The sequence below is a fragment of the Petromyzon marinus genome, chromosome 83 (genome assembly GCF_048934315.1).
Source record: "Petromyzon marinus isolate PM22_M1 ecotype Great Lakes invasive population chromosome 83, UKy_Petmar_22M1.pri1.0, whole genome shotgun sequence".
Lineage (NCBI taxonomy): Eukaryota > Metazoa > Chordata > Hyperoartia > Petromyzontiformes > Petromyzontidae > Petromyzon > Petromyzon marinus.
Genome location: NC_133748.1, coordinates 612540 through 639045, shown reverse-complemented (window position 1 = coordinate 639045; position 26506 = coordinate 612540). Strand labels below are relative to the sequence as shown.

Sequence of the window (26506 nt, the reverse complement as noted above, 5' to 3'; positions counted from 1 at the left end):
CCCACACACACACACACAGACAGTGTCACACACACATACCACACACACCCCACACACACCAAACACACACCACACACACACACCCCACACACACCCCACACACACACACCACACACACACATCACACACACCACACACCCCACATACACACCATACACACACACACACCACACACACACACCCCACACACACACACCACACACACCCCACACACACACACATCCCACACACACACACCCCACACATCACATACACACCCCACACACACCCCACACACACACACCCCACACACACATCACACACACACCACACACCACACACACACCACACACACACCACACACACCACACACACCACACACACCACACACACACCACACACACCACACACACACACCACACACACACCACACACACACACCACACACACACACACCACACACCACACACCCCACACACACCACACACACCCCACACACACACACCCCACACACACCCCACACACACACACCACACACACACCACCACAACACCACCACCACACCAACACCACACCAGGTACTCACTTAAGGCTGAGTCGATCTAGAGGGAGGTTCGTATCCCCAGGGACCGCTAGCTCAGTCGACCCCTGCTGATGATGATGAAGTTACCACAGATGGGGTGTAATAGTGGTGGTGGTGGTGGTGATAGTGGTGGTGGTAGTGGTGTCGTGGTGGTAGTGGTGGTGGTGGTAGTGGTGGTGGTAGTGGTGGTGGTAGTGGTGGTGGTGGTAGTGGTGGTGGTAGTGGTGGTGGTGGTGTTATAGTGGTGGCGTTATAGTGGTGGTAGTGGTGGTGGTAGTGGTCGTGGTGGTGGTAGTGGTGGTAGTGGTGGTCGTGGTGGTGGTAGTGGTGGTAGTGGTCGTGGTAGTGGTGGTGGTAGTGGTGGTGGTGTCGTGGTGGTGGTGGTGGTAGTGGTGGTAGTGGTGGTGGTAGTGGTGGTAGTGGTGGTGGTATTGGTGGTGGTGGTGTTGTTGTAGTGGTGGTGGTGGTATTTTACCTGCAGGGTGCTAACCACTGCGCCACCGCTCCTCACAAACAAAGTACAAGCAGAGAAGCAGCCACTCCTAGCGACAGAGACAAAGCTCCCCCAGGTAGCCTCTAGCAGGGCTGTAGGGGCAAGTGCTGGGACACAGACAAAGCTCCCCCAGGTAGCCTCTAGCAAGGCTGTAGGGGCAAGTGCTGAGACAGACAAAGCTCCCCCAGGTAGCCTCTAGCAGGGCTGTAGGGGCAATTGCTGAGACGGAGACAAAGTTCCCCAAGGTAGCCTCTATCAGGGCTGTAGGGGCAAGTGCTAAGACACAGACAAAGCTCCCCCAGGTAGCCTCTAGCAGGGATGTAGGGGCAAGTGCTGAGACACAGACAACGCTCCCCCAGGTAGCCTCTAGCAGGGCTGTAGGGGCAAGTGCTGTGTTAGTAGCGAGTAGCAGCAGCAGCAGCGTCTATGAAGGCTACCGGCACTGTGGCTACACACACAGAGGGGGTGGGTGGCCAGCACCACCACCACTACACCACCACTACACCACCACTACACCATCACTACCACCACTACACCACCACCACCACTACACCACCACTACCACCACTACACCACCACCACTACACCACCACTAGACCACCACCACCACTACACCACCACTACACCACCACCACCACACCCGGCCGCCTTTGTCTCTCCAAACACACACACACACCTGCACACACATATACACACACCTACACACCTATACACACACCTGCACACACACCCACACACACCTACACACACACACCCACACACACCTACACACACACCTACACACACACACCTACACACACACCTACACACACACCTACACACCTATACACCCACACACACAAACCCACACACACAAACCCACACACACCCACACACACCTATACATACACACCCACACACCTACACACACCCACACACGCACACACTCACACACACCTACACACACATGACACACCTATACACACACACCTATATACACACACACACCTACACACCCCTACACACACACACATCTACACACCCACACACACCTACACACACACCTACACACACTCACACACCTACACACACACGACACACACCTACACACACACACCCACACACACCTACACACACACAAACACCCACACACCCCTACACACCCACACACACCTACACACACGTGACACATACACACACACACCTACACACACCCACACACACACACCTACACACACACACCCACATACACCTACACACACACACCTACACACACCCACATACACCTACACACACAGCTACACGCACCCACACACACCTACACACACCTGCACACACGTAATACACACCTACACACCTACACACACACGTGACACACACCTACACACACGTGACACACACCTACACACACGTGACACATACCTACACACACGTGACACACACCTACACACACGTGACACACACCTACACACACCTACACACCTACACACACACGTGACACACACCTACACACACGTGACACACACCTACACACACGTGACACACACCTACACACACACGTGACACACACCTACACACACGTGACACACACCTACACACACGTGACACACACCTACACACACGTGACACACACCTACACACACACACGTGACCCACACACGTGACACACACCTACACACACGTGACACACACCTGCACACACGTGACACACACCTGCACACACACGTGACACACACCTACACACACGTGACACACACCTACACACACGTGACACACACCTACACACACGTGACACACACCTACAAACACGTGACACACACCTACACACACGTGACACACACCTACACACACGTGACACACACCTACACACACGTGACACACACCTGCACACACACGTGACACACACCTACACACACGTGACACACACCTACACACACGTGACACACACCTACACACACGTGGCACACACCTACACACACACGTGACACACACCTGCACACACACGTGACACACACGTGACACACACCTACACACACGTGACACACACCTACACACACGTGACACACACCTACACACCCATACACACACACGTGACACACACCTACACACACGTGACACACACCTACACACACACGTGACACACACCTACACACACGTGACACACACCTGCGCACATGTGACACATACCTACACACACACGTGACACACACCTACACACACGTGACACACACCTGCACACACGTGACACACACCTACACACACGTGACACACACCTGTACACACGTGACACACACCTACACACACGTGGCACACACCTACACACACGTGACACACACCTACACACACACGTGACACACACCTACACACACGTGACACACACCTGCACACACACACGTGACACACACCTACACACACGTGACACACACCTACACACACGTGACACATACCTACACACACACGTGACACACACTTACACACACACGTGACACACACCTGCACACACAGGTGACACACACCTACACACACGTGACACACACCTACACACACGTGACACATACCTACACACACACGTGACACACACCTGCAACCACACGTGACACACACCTGCACACACACGTGACACACACCTGCACACACACGTGACACACACCTACACACACACGTGACACACACCTACACACACGTGACACACACCTGCACACACACGTGACACACACCTGCACACACACGTGACACACACCTACACACACGTGACACACACCTGCACACACACGTGACACACACCTACACACACGTGACACGTACCTCACGTGTGTGTCACGTGGAGTCCCTGGGACGGCTTCTCTCTCGCACCCCACAGCCAGAGGTTGTCAAGTGACACGGCGTGGACCGGATGCGGGTGACGTCACAAGGCACTTACACACAGACCACGCCCACTAATACATAGACCACGCCCACCATCACCTAGACCACGCCCGCTATCGCATAGACTGCGCCCATAATTACATAGACCACGCCCACCATCACCTCGACCACGACCACTATGAAAGAGAACACGCCCACGATTACATTGACCACGCCCACGCTTACAATGACTACGCCCACGATCACATAGACCACGCCCATCATTAACTAGACCACCACCATTTTATAAACCACGCCTCCTACTCTTACGCATACCACGCCCATTATTAGCTAAACCACGCCCACCTTCAACTGGACCACCCCGCAATTTCATAGACCACGCCTACCATTTCACAGACAACGTCCACTGTTAAATAGACAACTCCCATTGTTACATAGACCACGCCCACTGTTAAATAGACCACGCCCATTGTTATATAGACCACGCCCACCATTAACTAGACGATGCCCAATCTTAACTAGACCACCACCACCATTCCCTAGATCACGCCCACCATTACATAGACCACGCCCACCAGTACCCAGACCACGCCTGCTACGAATCAGGCCACGCCTGCCACAAACAAACGCCACGCCCACCTTTAACTAGACCACGCCCCTCCATTGTCTCGGCCACGCCCACCATTAACCAGACCTTGTCCAACCAGTCAGCAGACCACAACCACGATCGCAGAGACCGCGCCCACCAAGCACGAAAGCCACGCCCTCGATATACCTCGGGGCCCCGCCTTAAGTGGAGTCGAATCGACCGAAACAAAAACCGCAACGACTCCTCAACCGTCGATTCCTCTTGTAATCAACGGTGCGCGGCGTGCGGAATCGTACGCGAGCGACACATAAAGCGTTAGTGAGGAATCGATTCCCACCACCACCACCACCGTCGCCGCCTCCTCAGTTTGTGGAGTCGTCCAGAGGCTTCATCCACGTCGCCTCTGGCAGGCCTGAGGAGAGAGGCGAGGCGAATGGAGCTCGAAGCCTCGCCGAGTCGTTGACGGGCGCCGCCGACGTGAAGATGTTCGCCATCAGGAAGTGGCTCTACAAGCCGCGGGTGAGTGCGAAGCCGCTTTGTCGAAGCGGCTGCGGGCGAGAGGGAGGGAGGATGGGTGGGGCCTACTCGTTTTACGGTCATCCTCGGTCTTGTCTAGAAGCCCCCTACCGACGCCGGGCCAACCTCCTCCCCCCCCCCTCCTACCCGGCGTGGCATCAGCGTGTCGATGAGTCTATGGGTGTCTGTGTGGTGGTGATGAGTCTATGGGTCTCTGTGTGGTTATGGTGATGAGTCTATGGGTGTCTGTGTGGTGGTGATGAGTCTATGGGTCTCTGTGTGGTGGTGATGAGTCTATGGGTCTCTGTGTGGTGGTGGTGAGTCTATGGGTGTCTGTGTGGTGGTGATGAGTCTATGGGTCTCTGTGTGGTGGTGGTGAGTCTATGGGTCTCTGTGTGGTGGTGGTGAGTCTATGGGTGTCTGTGTGGTGGTGATGAGTCTATGGGTCTCTGTGTGGTGGTGGTGAGTCTATGGGTCTCTGTGTGGTGGTGATGAGTCTATGGGTCTCTGTGTGGTGGTGATGAATCTATGGGTCTCTGTGTGGTGGTGATGAGTCTATGGGTCTCTGTATGGTGGTGGTGAGTCTATGGGTCTCTGTATGGTGGTGGTGAGTCTATGGGTCTCTGTGTGCTGGTGATGAGTCTATGGGTCTCTGTGTGGTGGTGGTGAGTCTATGGGTCTCTGTGTGGTGGTGATGAGTCTATGGGTCTCTGTGTGGTGGTGGTGAGTCTATGGGTCTCTGTGTGGTGGTGGTGAGTCTATGGGTCTCTGTGTGGTGGTGGTGAGTCTATGGGTCTCTATGTGGTGGTGATGAGTCTATGGGTCTCTGTGTGGTGATGGTGATGAGTCTATGTGTCTCTGTGTGGTGGTGGTGGTGGTGAGTCTATGGGTCTCTGTGTGGTGGTGGTGAGTCTATGGGTCTCTGTGTGGTGGTGATGAATCTATGGGTCTCTGTGTGGTGGTGATGAGTCTATGGGTCTCTGTATGGTGGTGGTGAGTCTATGGGTCTCTGTATGGTGGTGGTGAGTCTATGGGTCTCTGTGTGCTGGTGATGAGTCTATGGGTCTCTGTGTGGTGGTGGTGAGTCTATGGGTCTCTGTGTGGTGGTGATGAGTCTATGGGTCTCTGTATGGTGGTGGTGAGTCTATGGGTCTCTGTATGGTGGTGGTGAGTCTATGGGTCTTTGTGTGGTGGTGATGAGTCTGTGGGTCTCTGTGTGGTGATGATGAGTCTATGGGTCTCTGTGTGGTGGTGGTGAGTCTATGGGTCTCTGTATAGTGGTGGTGGTGAGTCTATGGGTCTCTATGTGGTGGTGGTGAGTCTATGGGTCTCTATGTGGTGGTGGTGAGTCTATGGATCTCTGTGTGGTGGTGATGAGTCTATGGGTCTCTATGTGGTGGTGGTGAGTCTATGGGTCTCTGTGTGGTGGTGGTGGTGAGTCTATGGGTCTCTGTGTGGTGGTGATGAGTCTATGGGTCTCTGTGTGGTGGTGATGAGTCTATGGGTCTCTGTGTGGTGGTGATGAGTCTATGGGTCTCTGTGTGGTGTTGGTGATGAGTCTGTGTGTCTCTGTGTAGTGATGAGTCTATGGGTCTGTGTGTGGTGGTGGTGAGTCTATGGGTCTCTGTATAGTGGTGGTGATGAGTCTATGGGTCTCTGTGTGGTGGTGATGAGTCTATGGGTCTCTGTATAGTGGTGGTGGTGAGTCTCTGGGTCTCTGTATAGTGGTGGTGGTGAGTCTATGGGTCTCTGTGTGTTGGTGATGAGTCTATGGGTCTCTGTGTGGTGGTGTTGAGTCTATGGGTCTCTGTATAGTGGTGGTGATGAGTCTATGGGTCTCTGTGTGCTGGTGATGAGTCTATGGGTCTCTGTGTGGTGGTGGTGAGTCTATGGGTCTCTGTGTGGTGGTGATGAGTCTATGGGTCTCTGTGTGGTGGTGATGAGTCTATGGGTCTCTGTGTGCTGGTGATGAGTCTATGGGTCTCTGTGTGGTGGTGGTGAGTCTATGGGTCTCTGTGTGGTGGTGGTGAGTCTATGGGTCTCTGTATAGTGGTGGTGGTGGTGGTGAGTCTATGGGTCTCTGTGTGCTGGTGGTGAGTCTATGGGTCTCTGTGTGGTGGTGCTGGTGGTGAGTCTATGAGTCTCTGTATAGTGCTGGTGATGAGTCTATGGGTCTCTGTATAGTGGTGGTGATGAGTCTATGGGTCTCTGTGTGCTGGTGGTGGTGAGTCTATGGGTCTCTGTGTGCTGGTGGTGAGTCTATGGGTCTCTGTATAGTAGTGGTGGTGAGTCTATGGGTCTCTGTGTGCTGGTGCTGGTGGTGAGTCTATGGGTCTCTGTATAGTGGTGGTAATGAGTCTATGGGTCTCTGTATAGTGGTGGTGATGAGTCTATGGGTCTCTGTGTGCTGGTGCTGGTGGTGAGTCTATGGGTCTCTGTGTGGTGGTGGTGAGTCTTTGTTGGTACCCCCCGTGTGTGTAGAGGGGAGACCCCCAGTTGCTGTCCCAGTTCTTCTACGCGGACGAGGAGCTGAGCGAGGTGGCAGCTGAGCTGGACAGCTTTGACGGACGCAAGGACCCCCAGCGGTGCATGCTGCTCGTCAACCAGCTGCGTGCATGCCAGGTACATACACACAGTGGTACATACACACACACATACACACAGTGGTACACACACACATACACACACATACACACAGTGGTACATACACACATACACACAGTGGTACACACACACATACACACACGGGTACATACACACATACACACACACACATACACACACACTGGTATACACACTGGTACACACACATACACGCAGTGGTACATACACACACACACATACAACAACAACAACAACCGCCATTCGCCACTAAGTGGCGGTGACGTCACCACGACGCTTGTGCCAGGCTATGTGCACCGTGAGGCCACGTGAAGTGTCGAACGCCCGCTGGCAGGAGGTCACGGGGCAGACCCAGGTGCCACGGGTCGACTGACTGAGATGACTGGCTGATGCACCACCTGTGCCCCCTACTGTGCCAACCTGCTGTGCTTTAGCCACCCGGCGCTCCGCTCGTTGTTGTGAGCGTCGCTCCTTCGCCCTCCGTTGTTGTTGGAGGGCGACTGCCTCCAACTGCCCAGTAGCGTCCTTCACGAGCCTCCTCCACAGAGGCCGATCTCAACACCGCTGGTACCAGTCATCGGCAAGTCCACTTAGCTCCACGTCCTCCTGTACCACGTCACTCCATCTCTTCTCTAGCCCGTGCCGCGCCCGTTTAGCCCCCTCGATCCGGCCGAACAAAAGCTGTTTCGGCATGCGGTGGCTGGGCATGCGGGCTACATGACCCAGCCATCGCAGCCTTGCCTGCCGGAGGAGCTCACCGATGGGACCTTGCCCAGATCTTTCAAGGATTTGTGAGCTCCTCACACAATCCAGTCTGGTTAAACCCAGGATGGATCGTAGGCAGGCCAGCCTAAATGTTTCTAACCGGCCAAGATGTTCCATTAGGGGGGTCCACGTTTCACAAGCGTAGAGAAGGGAGGGAATGACCGTGGCCGAGAAGACCTGAAGCTTAGTGCGGAGCGACAGACCAGGTAGCTTCCACACAGCGTTACGCAACCGATGAAAAGATATTGCCGCTCGACTGATTCGGAGTGAGACCTCTGCTGTTAAACTGGAGCCAGTCATAAGCACACTGCCCAGGTATGGGAAACTCTCCACTCTCTCCACAACTGCCCCATCACCGATTGGGAGTTGTGGGGGCGGAGTGTCCGATGCTACAAAATACCCAGGCAGGTGCTTAGTTTTGGTGGGGCTGATGGTAAGGCCCCACCTCTTAGTGGCACGCTCCAGTCTCAGCAGCAGCGTCTCCAACTCCTCCTCTGACTGAGCAGCTATTACTAAATCATCGGCATACATAACGTGGTTAAGCAATAGGGAGCCATCCCTTGACCGCACCCGGGCATCGATCAGCCTCCCATAATATCTGTACCAAATGGAGAATCCCCCGGTACAGCTATTGAAGGCTTCACGAACTACGTGGTCAAAATAGATGTTAAATAATGTGGGAGCCAGAGGACATCCCTGTCGCACCCCAAGGTGTACAGGGAATAGCTCTAACTTATACACAAACAAAGACAAAGATCCCCCATATAGCCTTAACAGACTGTAGGGGCAAGTGCTGTTAGCGAGCACCTATGAAGGCCGGTAACGGTACACGAGGGGGTGGGTGGCCAGCACCACGCCCGACCGCCTTTGTCTCCCTAGTGGCAATGTTTACACATCGCACCAGGTACTCATTTCAGGCTGAGTCGACCTAGGGGAGGCCTGGGACCGGCTCAGATAATCGTCACTGGTGTTGGCCGTGAGCGGGAATCGAACCCGGGTCGCCAGGTTCATAGCGCAGCGTAGCGCTAACCGCTACACTATCGCTTCCCACTTATACACACACACAGATACACACACATACACACACATACACACACATACACATACACACACATACACACACATACACATACACACACAGATACACACACATACACACACACAGACACATACACACACATACACACACAGACACATACACACACATGCACACATACACAGACACACACATACATACTGAAGGTGGTGATGGTGGTGATGATGATGGCAGTGGGTGATGGTGGTGATGGTGGTGGTGGTGATGATGGTGATGATGGTGATGGTAGTGATGGTGGTGATGGTGGTGATGGTGGTGATGATGGTGATGGTGGTGATGATGGTGGTGGTGATGGTGATGATGATGATGGTGGGTGATGGTGGTGATGGTGATAGTGGTGATAGTGATGATGGTGATGATGGTGGTGGTGGTGATGATGATGGTGGGTTTATGGTGGTGTTGGTGGTGGTGATAGTGGTGATGATGGTGGTGATAGTGGTGGTGGTGATGATGATGATGGTGGTGGTGTTGGTGATGGTGGTGGTGATGGTGGTGGTGATGATGGTGGTGGTGGTGGTGGTGATGATGATGGTGATGATGATTATGATGGTGATGATGATGCAGGATCGCGTGCTGAGTATCCTCGCCAAAGTGATGGATGCGTGCATCCCCCCACACATACATACTGGTGGTGATGTTGGTGATGATGATGATGATGGTGGTGGTGATGGTGATGGTGGTGATGTTGGTGATGGTGATGGTGGTGGTGATGATGGTGGTGATGGTGGTGATGGTGGTGGTGATGATGATGATGATGGTGGTAATGATGATGGTGATGGTGGTGGTGATGATGGTGGTGATGATGATGATGGTAATGATGATGATGATGGTGGTGATGATGATGGTGATGATGATGATGGTGGTGATGATGATGTTGGTGATGATGATGCAGGATCGCGTGCTGAGTATCCTCGCCAAAGTGATGGATGCGTGCATCCCCCCACACATACATACTGGTGGTGATGGTGGTGATGATGGTGGTGGTGATGGTGTTGGTGGTGATGATGATGATGGTGGTTGGTGATGGTGGTGGTGATGATGGTGGTGATGGTGGTGATGGTGGTGATGGTGGTGATGGTGGTGGTGATGATGGTGGTGATGATGGTGGTGATGGTGGTGGTGATGATGATGATGATGGTGGTGATGGTGATGATGATGGTGGTGATGATGATGATGGTGGTGGTGGTAATGATGATGGTGGTGGTGATGATGATGCAGGATCGCGTGCTGAGTATCCTCGCCAAAGTGATGGATGCGTGCATCCCCCCGCACATACATACTGGTGGTGATGATGGTGGTGATGATGATGGTGATGGTGGTGGTGATGATGGTGGTGATGATGATGATGGTAATGATGATGATGATGGTGGTGATGATGATGGTGATGATGATGATGGTGGTGATGATGATGTTGGTGGTGATGATGCAGGATCGCGTGCTGAGTATCCTCGCCAAAGTGATGGATGCGTGCATCCCCCCACACATACATACTGGTGGTGATGGTGGTGATGATGGTGGTGGTGATGGTGTTGGTGGTGATGATGATGATGATGGTGGTGGTGGTGGTAATGATGATGGTGGTGGTGATGATGATGATGATGGTTGGTGATGGTGATGGTGGTGATGATGGTGATGATGATGGTGGTGATGATGATGATGGTGGTGGTGGTGGTGGTAATGATGATGGTGGTGGTGATGATGATGCAGGATCGCGTGCTGAGTATCCTCGCCAAAGTGATGGATGCGTGCATCCCCCCACACATACATACTGGTGGTGATGGTGGTGATGATGGTGGTGGTGATGGTGTTGGTGGTGATGATGATGATGATGGTCGTGGTGGTGGTAATGATGATGGTGGTGGTGATGATGATGATGATGGTTGGTGATGGTGATGGTGGTGATGATGGTGATGATGATGGTGGTGATGATGATGATGGTGGTGGTGGTGGTGGTAATGATGATTATGATGGTGATGATGATGCAGGATCGCGTGCTGAGTATCCTCGCCAAAGTGATGGATGCGTGCATCCCCCCACACATACATACTGGTGGTGATGGTGGTGATGATGGTGGTGGTGATGGTGTTGGTGGTGATGATGATGATGATGGTGGTGGTGGTGGTAATGATGATGGTGGTGGTGATGATGATGATGATGGTTGGTGATGGTGATGGTGGTGATGATGGTGATGATGATGGTGGTGATGATGATGATGGTGGTGGTGGTGGTGGTAATGATGATTATGATGGTGATGATGATGCAGGATCGCGTGCTGAGTATCCTCGCCAAAGTGATGGATGCGTGCATCCCCCCACACATACATACTGGTGGTGATGTTGGTGATGATGGTGGTGGTGATGGTGTTGGTGGTGATGATGATGATGATGGTGGTTGGTGATGGTGATGGTGATGATGGTGATGATGGTGGTGATGGTGGTGATGGTGGTGGTGATGGTGGTGGTGATGGTGGTGATGATGATGATGGTGGTGGTGATGATGATGATGGTGGTGGTGGCGATGATGATGCAGGATCGCGTGCTGAGTATCCTCGCCAAAGTGATGGATGCGTGCATCCCCGCTGAGCGAGCCAACCGAGACTTCAGCGTCAAATTCCCCGAGGAGATTCGCCATGATAGCCTCGCTGGACAGCTGTGGTTCGGTGCAGAGGTGAGAGGGGGGGGGGGGAGGGGGGGGGGGTCGCGAGCAGGCGTGGAGCCACAGGGGGGGGCCGAGCCCCCCCTGAAATTTGGGGAAAGTCGGACATCGGGATAACCGGATATCCGGCTGCTGACACCTCATGCCTGACACATCGCGCCTGACACCCCGCGCCTGACACATCACGCCTGACACATCACGCCTGACACATCACGCCTGACACATCGCGCCTGACACATCACGCCTGACACATCACGCCTGACACATCACGCCTGACACATCACGCCTGACACATCACGCCTGACACATCACGCCTGACACATCACGCCTGACACCTCGCGCCTGACACATCACGCCTGACACATCGTGCCTGACACATCACGCCTGACACATCACGCCTGACACATCACGCCTGACACATCACGCCTGACACATCGTGCCTGACACATCACGCCTGACACATCACGCCTGACACATCACGCCTGACACATCACGCCTGACACATCACGCCTGACACATCGCGCCTGACACATCGCGCCTGACACCTCGCGCCTGACACATCACGCCTGACACATCACGCCTGACACATCACGCCTGACACATCACGCCTGACACATCACGCCTGACACATCACGCCTGACACATCGTGCCTGACACATCACGCCTGACACATCACGCCTGACACATCACGCCTGACACATCACGCCTGACACCTCGCGCCTGACACATCGTGCCTGACACATCACGCCTGACACATCGTGCCTGACACATCACGCCTGACACATCACGCCTGACACATCACGCCTGACACATCACGCCTGACACATCACGCCTGACACATCGCGCCTGACACATCGCGCCTGACACATCACGCCTGACACATCACGCCTGACACATCACGCCTGACACCTCGCGCCTGACACATCGCGCCTGACACATCACGCCTGACACATCGAACTCGCGGGCCCCATCAGCGGCTCCGACCCACCGGTCAAACTCCGCGTTCAAATCCAACGAAGTTGGTTTTTGCGGCGTTTTGCAGCGCCCGCTGTAACGGGCGAACCCCTGGGACGTCTCAGAATATCGAAGTCGGCTCCCCCCCTCCCCCAAACTAAACCAAAAACTAAAATGAATCTCGGCTCTGCCCCACCGGACGTGATCCCGGTGGTCCCCGACGCCGTCTTTGAGACGAGGCTCAAAAATGAAAAGCCGTCTCTGGGTGGAGCGGACCAATCGGCTTTCAAGGACGGCGCCCCGTTTTAATTTTTGTTGTTGTTGTCGTACCAATCTGCCGACGCGGATTCACTCTTAAGGACGCACGGATGATGAACTCCAGCAAATCCGTATTCTTAGCTCTGTCGGTAAAGTCACGTTGAAGGGAAACAACGAAATAATAATATTTTATTTTATTATAAAATAACAAAATAACAAAATGTTTTATAGTAAGAAATAATACGTGCTAAATTATTTCATTTTATATAATTATATTTTTTTATTTTAGATTAAGGTTAAATATTTTATAAAATAATAAAAAAATCAAGTAATAAAAAAGAACGCGTGATGGAATATTTTATTTAAATTTTTTATCCCATCCCGCAATATTTATTTAATAATTTTATTTAATTCGATATATTCCGTTATATACTTTTTATTTAATAATTTCATTCAATTTCATAATATTTATTTAATAATTTTATTTTATTTAATTCGATAAATAAAATAAAATATTTTACTTAATAATTTTATTTTATGATTTGAAAAAAATGGAATATTTTATTTAATAATTTTATTTTATAATTCGAAAAAAACATTTGATTTAATAATTGTATTTTATTTTATTCAATAATAAAATAAAATATTTCATTTAATAATTTTACTTTACAATTTAAAAAAAATATTCGATTTAATCATATTCTTAGCTTTTTTCGGTAAAGTCACGTTGAAGGGAATCAACGAAATAATAAAAATACATACGTGTGTGTGTGTGTATAAAACGATAATACAATTCTCACGACGTTTCGACCATAACACAAACGGTCGTCATTCAGGCGAACTCCAGCAAGTCGGGGAAAGCTTCTCAGTCGGGAATTCGTGTGAACAAGGGGGTTGAGTTTTTCGTGATTCCGCGCCAAGGGGGGGTCTCAGTTTTGCGTTTAAACGCCGTTGACACGGCCGCTTTGTTGGCGGGAGAAAGTGGGGAAGGCCTCCTCTCTCACGAACCCCCCGAAGATGAAATTTCGATTTATAAAAAGGTTTCTACGTGACTTGCAGGGATTCGTCTTATCGGTGCTTTCGGTAAAGTCACCACCACGTAGAATGGCGATAGAATGAAATAAAAACATTTTAAAAAAAATAATGCGTGGTTAAAAATATTTTATTTTATTATAAAATAAAGTAATAAAATAAAATGTTTTATAATAAAAAAGAATACGTGCAAAAATATTTTATTTAATTTAATTATTTTTTCATTTTGGGTTGAGGTAAAATATTTTATAAAATAATAAAAAATAAAGTAATTTAAAAAAGAATGCGTGATGGAATATTTTATTTAATAATTTTATTTTATTTCATAATAAAATATTTTATAGAATAATAATCAAAAGAAGAAAATAAAAAAAATGCATGATGGATAATTTTATTTTATTTAATAATTTTATCTGATTTAATTCGATAATAAAATGAAATATTTTATTTAATAATTTCATTTTATAATTCGAAAAAAACATTTGATTTAATAATTGTATTTTATTTTATTCAATAATATTTTATTCAATAATAAAATAAAATATTTCATTTAATAATTTTACTTTACAATTAAAAAAAAATTCGATTTAATCATATTCTTAGCTTTTTTCGGTAAAGTCACGTTGAAGGGAAACAACAAAATAATAAAAATACATATATATGTGTATATATAAAACGATAATACAATTCTCACGACGTTTCGACCATAACACAAACGGTCGTCATTCAGGCGAACTCCAGCAAGTCGGCAAAGCTTCTACTACTACTTCTTCTTCTTGGTGGGAGTTTCGCTTCGACTTCTGGTATCAGTTCAGCTTCGTTGATTTGAGGATTTGCGGTCATGTGTGTGGGGGGAGGGGGACCTTGTGTGGGTCTCGGCTCGGGTGGTGCAACAGCAAGGAGAATCTGTGTGCGTGTGTCTGTGTTTTTGTGTGTCTGTGTGTGAATCTGTGTGCGTGTGTGCGTGTGTGTGTCTCTGTCTCTGTGTGTGTGTGTCGTGTCTGTGTGTGTGTGTGTTTGTGTGTGTCTCTGTCTGTGTGTGTGTGTGTGTCGTGTCTGTGTGTGTGTGTTTGTGTGTGTGTGTCGTGTCTGTGTGTGTCTCTGTGTGTGTCTGTGTGTGTGTTTGTGTGTGTGTGAATCTGTGTGTGTGTTTGTGTGTGTGTGTGAGAATCTGTGTGTGTGTCTCTGTGTTTGTCTGTGTGTGTCTGCGTGTGTGTGAATCTGTGTGTGTGTGTCTCTGTCTCTGTGTGTGTCTGTGTGCGTCTCTCTGTGTGTGTGTTTGTGTGTGTCTGTGTGCGTGTGTGTCTCTGTGTGTGTGTGTGTGTCGTGTCTGTGTGTGTGTGTCTGTGTGTGTGTTTGTGTGTGTGTGTGTCTGTGCGTGTGTGTTTGTGCGTGTGTCTCTGTGTCTGTGTGTGTCTGTGTGTGTGTCTCTCTGTGTGTGTGTCTGTGTGTCTCTGTGTGTGTGTGTCTGTGTGTGTGTCTCTGTGTGTCTGTGTGCGTGTGTGTCTGTGCGTGTGTGTCTGTGCACGTGTAGCGGGCGGCACGTGTAGCGGGCGGCACGTGTAGCGGGTGGCACGTGTAGCGGGCGGCACGTGTAGCGGGCGGCACGTGTACCGGGTGGCACGTGTGGCGGGCGGCACGTGTAGCGGGCGGCACGTGTAGCGGGCGGCACGTGTAGCGGGCGGCACGTGTAGCGGGCGGCACGTGTAGCGGGCGGCACGTGTAGCGGGCGGCACGTGTAGCGGGCGGCACGTGTAGCGGGCGGCACGTGTAGCGGGCGGCACGTGTAGCGGGCGGCACGTGTAGCGGGCGGCACGTGTAGCGGGCGGCACGTGTAGCGGGCGGCACGTGTAGCGGGCGGCACGTGTAGCGGGCGGCACGTGTAGCGGGCGGCACGTGTAGCGGGCGGCACGTGTAGCGGGCGGCACGTGTAGCGGGCGGCACGTGTACCGGGCGGCACGTGTAGCGGGCGGCACGTGTACCGGGCGGCACGTGTAGCGGGCGGCACGTGTAGCGGGCGGCACGTGTAGCGGGCGGCACGTGTAGCGGGCGGCACGTGTAGCGGGCGGCACGTGTAGCGGGCGGCACGTGTAGCGGGCGGCACGTGTAGCGGGCGGCACGTGTAGCGGGCGGCACGTGTAGCGGGCGGCACGTGTAGCGGGCGGCACGTGTAGCGGGCGGCACGTGTAGCGGGCGGCACGTGTAGCGGGCGGCACGTGTAGCGGGCGGCACGTGTAGCGGGCGGCACGTGTAGCGGGCGGCACGTGTACCGGGCGGCACGTGTAGCGGGCGGCACGTTGGTTATTTCAGTAAAGTCACCACCACGTAGAAGGGAAACAATAAAATAATAAAAATATTAAACAATAAAATTATTGTAAAACGATGAAATTATTATTCTTGGTTCTTTGGGTAAAGTCACCACCACGTAGAAGGGAAACAATAAAATAATAAAAATATAAAACAATAAAATTATTATTCTTGGTTCTTTGGGTAAAGTCACCACCACGTAGAAGGGAAACAATAAAATAATAAAAATATAAAACAATAAAATTATTGTAAAACAATAAAATTATTATTCTTGGTTCTTTGGGTAAAGTCACCACCACGTTAGAAGGGAAACAATAAAATAATAAAAATATAAAACAATAAAATTATTGTAAAACAATAAAATTATTATTCTTGGTTCTTTGGGTAAAGTCACCACCACGTAGAAGGGAAACAATAAAATAATAAAAATATAAAACAATACAATTATTGTAAAACAATAAAATTATTATTCTTGGTTCTTTGGGTAAAGTCACCACCACGTAGAAGGGAAACAATAAAATAATAAAAATATAAAACAATACAATTATTGTAAAACATTAAAATTATTATTCTTGGTTCTTTCGGTAAAGTCACCGCCACGTAGAAGGGAAACAATAAAATAATAAAAATATAAAACAATACAATTATTGTAAAACATTAAAATTATTATTCTTGGTTCTTTCGGTAAAGTCACCGCCACGTAGAAGGGAAACAATAAAATAATAGAAATATAAAACAATAAAATTATTATTCTTGGTTCTTTGGGTAAAGTCACCACCACGTAGAAGGGAAACAATAAAATAATAAAAATATAAAACAATAAAATTATTATTCTTGGTTCTTTGGGTAAAGTCACCACCACGTAGAAGGGAAACAATAAAATAATAAAAATATAAAACAATACAATTATTGTAAAACAATAAAATTATTATTCTTGGTTCTTTCGGTAAAGTCACCACCACGTAGAAGGGAAACAATAAAATAATAAAAATATCAAACAATAAAATTATTGTAAAACAATAAAAATTGTATTCTTGGTTCTTTCGGTAAAGTCACCACGTAGAAGGGAAACAATAAAATAATAAAAATATAAAACAATACAATTATTGTGAAACAATAAAATTATTATTCTTGGTTCTTTGGGTAAAGTCACCACCACGTAGAAGGGAAACAATAAAATAATAAAAATATAAAACAATAAAATTATTATTCTTGGTTCTTTGGGTAAAGTCACCACCACGTAGAAGGGAAACAATAAAATAATAAAAATATAAAACAATAAAATTATTGTAAAACAATACAATTATTATTCTTGGTTCTTTCAGTAAAGTCATCACGTAGAAGGGAAACAATAAAATAATAAAAATATGAAACAATAAAATTATTGTAAAGCAATACAATTATTATTCTAGGTTCTTTCGGTAAAGTCACCACCTAATTTTATTGTTTTACATTTTTATTATTTTATTGTTTCCCTTCTACGTGGTGGTGACTTTACCGAAAGAACCAAGAATAATAATTTTTTTACAATAATTGTATTGTTTTATATTTTTATTATTTTATTGTTTTCCTTCTACGTAGTGGTGACTTTACCAAAAGAACCAAGAATAATTTTATTGTTTTACAATAATTTTATATTTTTATTGTTTCCCTTCTACGTGGTGGTGACTTTACCGAAAGAACCAAGAATAATAATTTTATTGTTTAACAATAATTTTATATTTTTATTATTTTATTGTTTCCCTTCTACGTGGTGGTGACTTTACCGAAAGAACCGAGAATAATAATTGTATTGTTTTATATTTTTATTAGTTTATTGTTTCCCTTCTACGTGGTGGTGACTTTACCGAAAGAACCAAGAATAATAATTTTATTGTTTTACAATAATTTTATTGTTTTATATTTTTATTATTTTATTGTTTCCCTTGTACGCGGTGGTGGTGACTTTACCCAAAGAACCGACAATATGAATCCCTGCAGTCACGAAAGCTTTAAATCAAAACCATCGGACAGTTTAGATGAAAGTTATCGGGGCTAACTCTGTACCACAACAAGCAAACACGGCAGGACCAAAGCGTTTTCGAAATCGCCGAAATGAATCGATAAAATAACAACGTCACAGTGATCGTAAGAACTGGAAGCCACCACAATCGTCTCCGCACCTGTACCACAACAACAGCAACAACAACAACCGCCATTCGCCACCAAGTGGCGGTGACGTCACCACGACGCTTGTGCCAGGCTATGTGCACCCTGAGGCCACGTGAAGTGTCGAACGCCCGCTGGCAGGAGTTCACAGGGCAGACCCAGGTGCCACGGGTCGACTGACTGAGATGACCGGCTGATGCACCACCTGTGCCCCCTCCTACTGTGCCAACCCGCTGTCCCACCCCCCACCACCAACACCACCACCACCACCACCACCCACAGTGCCTGGCGGCCGGCTCCATCATCATGAACCGTGAGGTGGAGTCGCTCGCCATGCGGCCGCTGGCCCGGGAGTTGACCCGCAGCCTGGACGAGACCCGTGCCATCGTGCGGGACCAGTGCCTGCGAGACCCCTCGCTCTACTCGGAGAGGCTCACCACGGCACTGCGAAACTTCGACCGACTTTTCGCGGAGTTTGAACTCAGGTGGGTGGGTTGGCGGGTGGGTGGGTGGGTTGGTGAGTGGGTTGGTGGGTGGGTGAGTGGGTTGGTGGGTGGGTTGGTGGGTGGGTGAGTGGGTGAGTGAGTGAGTGAGTGGGTGAGTGGGTGGGTGGGTGGGTGAGTGGGTGGGTGGGTGGGTGAGTGGGTTGGTGGTTGGGTGGGTGGGTGAGTGGGTTGGTGGGTGAGTGGGTTGGTGGGTTGGTGGGTTGGTGGGTTGGTGGGTGGGTGAGTGGGTTGGTGGGTGGGTGAGTGGGTTGGTGGGTGAGTGAGTGAGTGGATGGGTGGGTGAGTGGGTTGGTGGGTGAGTGGGTTGGTGGGTGAGTGGGTGAGTGGGTTGGTGGGTGGGTGAGTGGGTGGGTGGCTGGGTGAGTGGGTGGGTGGGTGAGTGGGTTGGTGGGTGGGTGAGTGGGTTGGTGGGTGGGTGAGTGGGTGGGTGGGTGAGTGGGTGGGTGAGTGGGTGGGTGGGTGAGTGGGTTGGTGGGTGGGTGAGTGGGTTGGTGGGTGGGTGAGTGGGTGAGTGGGTGGGTGGGTGGGTGGGTTGGTGGGTGGGTGGGTGGGTTGGTGGGTGGGTGGGTGGGTGAGTGGGTTGGTGGGTGGGGAGTGGGTTGGTGGGTGGGTGAGTGGGTTGGTGGGTGGGTGAGTGGGTTGGTGGGTGGGTGAGTGGGTGGGTGGGTGAGTGGGTTGGTGGGTGGGTGAGTGGGTTGGTGGGTGGGTGTGGTGGGTTGGTGGGTGGGTGAGTGGGTTGGTGGGTGGTGAGTGGGTTGGGTGGGTGGGTGAGTGGGTGGTGGGTGGGTGAGTGGGTGGGTGGGTGGAGTGGGTTGGTGGGTGAGTGGGTTGGTGGGTGAGTGGGTTGGTGGGTGAGTGGGTTGGTGGGTGAGTGAGTGGGTTGGTGGGTGGGTGAGTGGGTTGGTGGGTGGGTGAGTGGGTGGGTGAGTGGGTTGGTGGGTGAGTGGGTTGGTGGGTGAGTGGGTTGGTGGGTGAGTGAGTGAGTGGATGGGTGGGTGAGTGGGTTGGTGGGTGAGTGGGTTGGTGGGTGAGTGGGTGAGGTGGGTTGGTGGGTGGGTGAGTGGGTTGGTGGGTGGGTGAGTGGGTTGGTGAGTGGGTGGATGGGTGGGTGGGTGGCTGGGTGGGTGAGTGGGTGAGTGGGTGGGTGAGTGGGTTGGTGGGTGAGTGGGTGGGTGAGTGGGTTGGTGGGTGGGTGAGGGGGTTGGGTGGGTGGGTGAGTGGGTTGGTGGGTGGGTGAGTGGGTTGGTGGGTGGGTGAGTGGGTTGGTGGGTGGTGGTGAGTGGGTTGGTGGGTGGGTGAGTGGGTTGGTGGGTGAGTGGGTTGGTGGGTGGGTGGGTGAGTGGGTGGGTGAGTGGGTGGGTGGTGAGTGGGTGAGTGAGTGGGTTGGTGGGTGGGTGAGTGGGTGAGTGGGGTGAGTGAGTGGGTTGGTGGGTGGGTGAAGTGGGTGAGTGAGTGGGTGGGTGAGTGGGTGGGTGGGTGAGTGGGTTGGTGAGTGGGTGAGTGAGTGGGTGGGTGAGTGGGTGGGTGGGTGAGTGGGTTGGTGGGTGGGTGGGTGAGTGGGTGGGTGAGTGGGTGGGTGGGTGAGTGGGTGAGTGAGTGGGTTGGTGGGTGGGTGAGTGGGTGAGTGAGTGGGTTGGTGGGTGGGTGAGTGGGTTGGTGAGTGGGTTGGTGGGTGGGTGAGTGGGTTGGTGGGTGGGTGAGTGGGTTGGTGGGTGGGTGAGTGGGTTGGTGGGTGGGTGAGTGGGTTGGTGGGTGGGTGAGTGGGTTGGTGGGTGGGTGGGTGAGTGCTACTACTCCTGCTGCTACTACTACTACCACTACTGCTGCCACTACTACTACCACCACTACTGCTGCTACTGCTGCTACTACTGCTACTACTGCTGCTACTACTGCTACTACTACTGCTACTACTGCTACTACTACTGCTACTACTGCTGCTACTACTACTGCTGCTGCTACTGCTACTACTGCTGCTACTGCTACTACTGCTGCTACTGCTACTACTACTGCTACTACTGCTACTACTACTACTGCTACTACTATTGCTACTAGTGCTGCTACTACTGCTACTGCTGCTGCTACTACTGTTGCTACTACTGCTGCTACTGCTGCTATTGCTGTTACTGCTACTACTGTTGCCGCTGCTACTACTGCTGCTGCTACTACTGTTGCTACTGCTACACAGGGGTCTTGTGTCTGTGTCTCGTCTGCCAAGCTATGTGTCTGCCATGGTCCCTGTGAAGTCGGCTAAGGAGTACGCTGTCCAGCAGGAAGTGGTGGTGCTGTTCTCTGAGACTGTGCAGAGGTGGGGCCCTGCAGACTCACCACACAGAGACCCACAGACTCACCATAGAGACCCATAAACTCATCACGTAGAGAACCATAGACTCACCACACAGAGAGCCATAGACTCACCATAGAGACCCGTAGACTCATCACGTAGAGACCCATAGACTCATCACATAGAGACCCATAGACTCACCATAGAGACCCGTAGACTCACCACACAGAGACCCATAGACTCACCATAGAGACCCGTAGACTCATCACGTAGAGACCCATAGACTCATCACGTAGAGAACCATAGACTCACCACACAGAGAGCCATAGACTCACCATAGAGACCCATAGACTCATCACAGAGACCCGTAGACTCACCATAGAGACCCATAGACTCACCATAGAGACCCCATAGACTCATCACATAGAGACCCATAGACTCACCACACAGAGAGCCATAGACTCACCATAGAGACCCATAGACTCATCACATAGAGACCCGTAGACTCACCATAGAGACCCATAGACTCACCACACAGAGAGCTATAGACTCACCATAGAGACCCATAGACTCATCACGTAGAGACCCATAGACTCACCACAAAGAGAGCCATAGACTCACCATAGAGACCCGTAGACTCATCACGTAGAGACCCATAGACTCACCACACAGAGAGCCATAGACTCACCACATAGAGACTCATAGACTCACCACACAGAGACTCATAGACTCACCATACAGAGACTCATAGACTCACCACACATAGACCCGTAGACTCACCATAGAGACCCGTAGACTCACCACACAGAGACCCGTAGACTCACCACACAGAGACCCATAGACTCACCATAGAGACCCATAGACTCACCACACAGACACCCGTAGACTCACCATAGAGACCCACAGACTCACCACACAGAGACCCACAGACTCACCATAGAGACCCATAGATTCACCATAGAGACCCATACATAGACTCACCATAGAGACCCATAGACTCACCACATAGAGACCCATAGACTCATCACATAGAGACCCATAGACTTAGTACATAGAGACCCATAGACTCGCCACACAGAGACCCATAGACTCACCATAGAGACCCATAGACTCATCACGTAGAGACCCATAGACTCATCACATAGAGACCCATAGACTCACCACATAGAGACTCATAGACTCACCACACAGAGACCCAGAGACTCACCATAGAGACCCGTAGACTCACCATAGAGACCCGTAGACTCACCACACAGAGACCCATAGACTCACCATAGAGACCCATAGACTCACCACACAGACACCCGTAGACTCACCATAGAGACCCACAGACTCACCACACAGAGACCCACAGACTCACCATAGAGACCCATAGATTCACCATAGAGACCCATACATAGACTCACCATAGAGACCCATAGATTCACCATAGAGACCCATACATAGACTCACCATAGAGACCCATAGACTCACCATAGAGACCCATAGACTCACCACATAGAGACCCATAGACTCATCACATAGAGACACACAGACTCACCATAGAGACCCATAGACTCGCCACACAGAGACACAGACTCACCATAGAGAACCATAGACTCGCCACACAGAGACCCATGACTCATCACCACACAGATACCCATAGACTCATCACCACCACACAGAGACCCATAGACTCATCACCACCACACAGAGACCCATAGACTCATCACCACCACACAGAGACCCATAGACTCATCACCACCACACAGAGACCCATAGACTCATCACCACCACACAGAGACCCATAGACTCATCACCACCACACAGAGACCCATAGACTCACCACACAGAGACCCATAGACTCATCACCACCACACAGAGACACATAGACTCACCACCACCACACAGAGACCCATAGACTCATCACCACCACACAGAGACCCACATACTCACCATAGAGACCCATAGACTCACCACACAGAGACCCACAGACTCACCATAGAGACCCATAGATTCACCATAGAGACCCATACATAGACTCACCATAGAGACCCATAGACTCACCATAGAGACCCATAGACTCACCACATAGAGACCCATAGACTCATCACATAGAGACCCATAGACTCATCACATAGAGACCCATAGACTTACTACATAGAGACCCATAGACTCACCACACAGAGACACATAGACTCACCATAGAGACCCATAGACTCGCCACACAGAGACCCATAGACTCATCACCACCACACAGAGACCCACACTCATCACCACCACACAGAGACCCATAGACTCACCACCACCACCACACAGAGACCCATAGACTCACCACCACCACACAGAGACCCATAGACTCACCACCACCACACAGAGACCCATAGACTCACCACCACACAGAGACCCATAGACTCATCACCACCACACAGAGACCCATAGACTCACCACCACCACACAGAGACCCATAGACTCATCACCACCACACAGAGACCCATAGACTCACCACCACCACACAGAGACCCATAGACTCATCACCACCACACAGAGACCCATAGACTCACCACCACCACACAGAGACCCATAGACTCACCACCACCACACAGAGACCCACACTCATCACCACCACACAGAGACCCATAGACTCACCACCACACAGAGACCCATAGACTCACCACCACCACACAGAGACCCATAGACTCATCACCACCACACAGAGACCCATAGACTCACCACCACCACACAGAGACCCATAGACTCATCACCACCACACAGAGACCCATAGACTCATCACCACCACACAGAGACCCATAGACTCATCACCACCACACAGAGACCCATAGACTCACCACCACCACCACACAGAGACCCATAGTCTCATCACCACCACACAGAGACCCATAGACTCACCACCACCACACAGAGACCCATAGACTCACCACCACCACACAGAGACCCATAGACTCACCACCACCACACAGAGACCCATAGACTCACCACCACCACACAGAGACCCATAGACTCACCACCACCACACAGAGACCCATAGACTCACCACCACCACATAGAGACCCATAGACTCATCATCATCACCACACAGAGACCCATAGACTCATCACCACCACACAGAGACCCATAGACTCACCACCACCACACAGAGACCCATAGACTCATCATCACTACACAGAGACCCATAGACTCATTTCCGTGGCCTTCACAGCTGCTGCTGCTGCTGCTCGCTGCTAACAGCACTTGCCCCTTGCAGCCCGCGTGTGACGCTACCTGGGGGACCTTTGTCTGTGCGTGGCAGGGCCCTCGCGCTGGGCTACCTCACCCAGGAGGCCATCGATGATTATGAGCCGGCGCTCATGTTCACAATCCCACGCCTTGCCATCGTCTGGTGCGTCAACGCTTGCACCACCACCGTCACCTCCTCCTACACCTCCTCCTCCTCCTACTCCCATCACCGTCACCTCCTCCTCCCATCACCTCCTCCTACACCTCCTCCTAGACCTCCTCCCATCACCTCCTCCTACACCTCCTCCTCCTCCTACTCCCACCACCGTCACCTCCTCCTACACCTCCTCCTCCTCCTACTCCCATCACCTGCTCCTCCTCCTACACCTCCTCCCATCACCTCCTCATCCTCCCATCACCTCCTCCTACACCTCCTCCTACACCTCCTCCTCCCATCACCTCCTCCTCCTAGACCTCCTCCTCCTCCCATCACCTCCTCATCCTCCCATCACCTCCTCCTACACCTACTCCTCCTCCTACTCCTCCTCCCATCACCTCCTCCTCCCATCACCTCCTCCTCCTAGACCTCCTCCTCCTCCTACAACTCCTCCTCCCATCACCTCCTCCTACACCTCCTCCTCCTCCTACTCTCATCACCGTCACCTCCTCCTCCCATCACCGTCACCTCCTCCTACACCTCCTCCTACTCCTCCCATCACCTCCTCCTACTCCCACCACCGTCACCTCCTCCTACACCTCCTCCTACTCCTCCCATCACCTCCTCCTACACCTCCTCCTACTCCTCCTCCTACTCCCATCACCTCCTCCTACACCTCCTCCTCCCATCACCTGCTCCTCCTCCCATCACCTCCTCCTCCTCTCCCATCACCGTCACCTCCTCCCCCATCACCTCCTCCTCCCATCACCTCCTCCTACACCTCCTCCTACTCCTCCTCCTACTCCCATCACCGTCACCTCCTCCTACACCTCCTCCTCCCAGACCTCCTCCTCCTCCCATCACCTCCTCCTACTCCTCCTCCTACTCCCACCACCGTCACCTCCTCCTACACCTCCTCCTCCTCCCATCACCTCCTCCTACACCTCCTCCTACTCCTCCTCCTACTCCCATCACCGTCACCTCCTCCCATCACCTCCTCCTCCTCCCATCACCTCCTCCTACACCTCCTCCTACTCCCATCACCGTCACCTCCTCCCCCCCATCACCATCACCTCCATCACCACTTGCTTCAACCAGTATGTTAAAGGCTCATCCACTCACTCACTCAGTCTCTCACTCAACCACTCACTCACCCACTCACTCAACCACTCACTCACTCAGTCTCTCACTCAACCACTCACTCACTCAGTCTCTCACTCAACCACTCACTCACTCACTCAGTCTCTCACTCAACCACTCACTCACTCACCCACCCACTCACTCACTCACTCAGTCTCTCACTCAACCACTCACTCAACCACTCACTCACTCACTCTCTCACCCCCTCACTCAACCACCCACTCACTCACTCTCTCACCCACTCACTCTCTCACCCACTCACTCAACCACTCACTCACTCTCTCACCCCCTCACTCAACCACTCACTCACCCACTCACTCACTCTCTCACCCACTCACTCAACCACCCACTCACTCACTCACCCA

The 26506-nt window shown here is 51.1% G+C and overlaps 1 protein-coding gene across 1 annotated transcript in view; it reads left to right on the top strand.

Annotated features, from left to right (window-relative positions):
- Positions 1 to 4789: 4789 nt before the first annotated feature.
- Positions 4790 to 26506, top strand: part of ZFYVE28 (zinc finger FYVE-type containing 28) — a 51524-nt gene continuing 29807 nt past the window's right edge. Inside the window, exons 1-6 of the mRNA XM_076057530.1 lie at positions 4790 to 5007; positions 7486 to 7626; positions 12017 to 12154; positions 19124 to 19326; positions 21563 to 21652; positions 24918 to 25007. Of these exons, the coding sequence (XP_075913645.1) occupies positions 4972 to 5007; positions 7486 to 7626; positions 12017 to 12154; positions 19124 to 19326; positions 21563 to 21652; positions 24918 to 25007 (698 nt within the window). The 5' untranslated portion in view covers positions 4790 to 4971. The remainder of the gene's footprint in view (positions 5008 to 7485; positions 7627 to 12016; positions 12155 to 19123; positions 19327 to 21562; positions 21653 to 24917; positions 25008 to 26506) is intronic.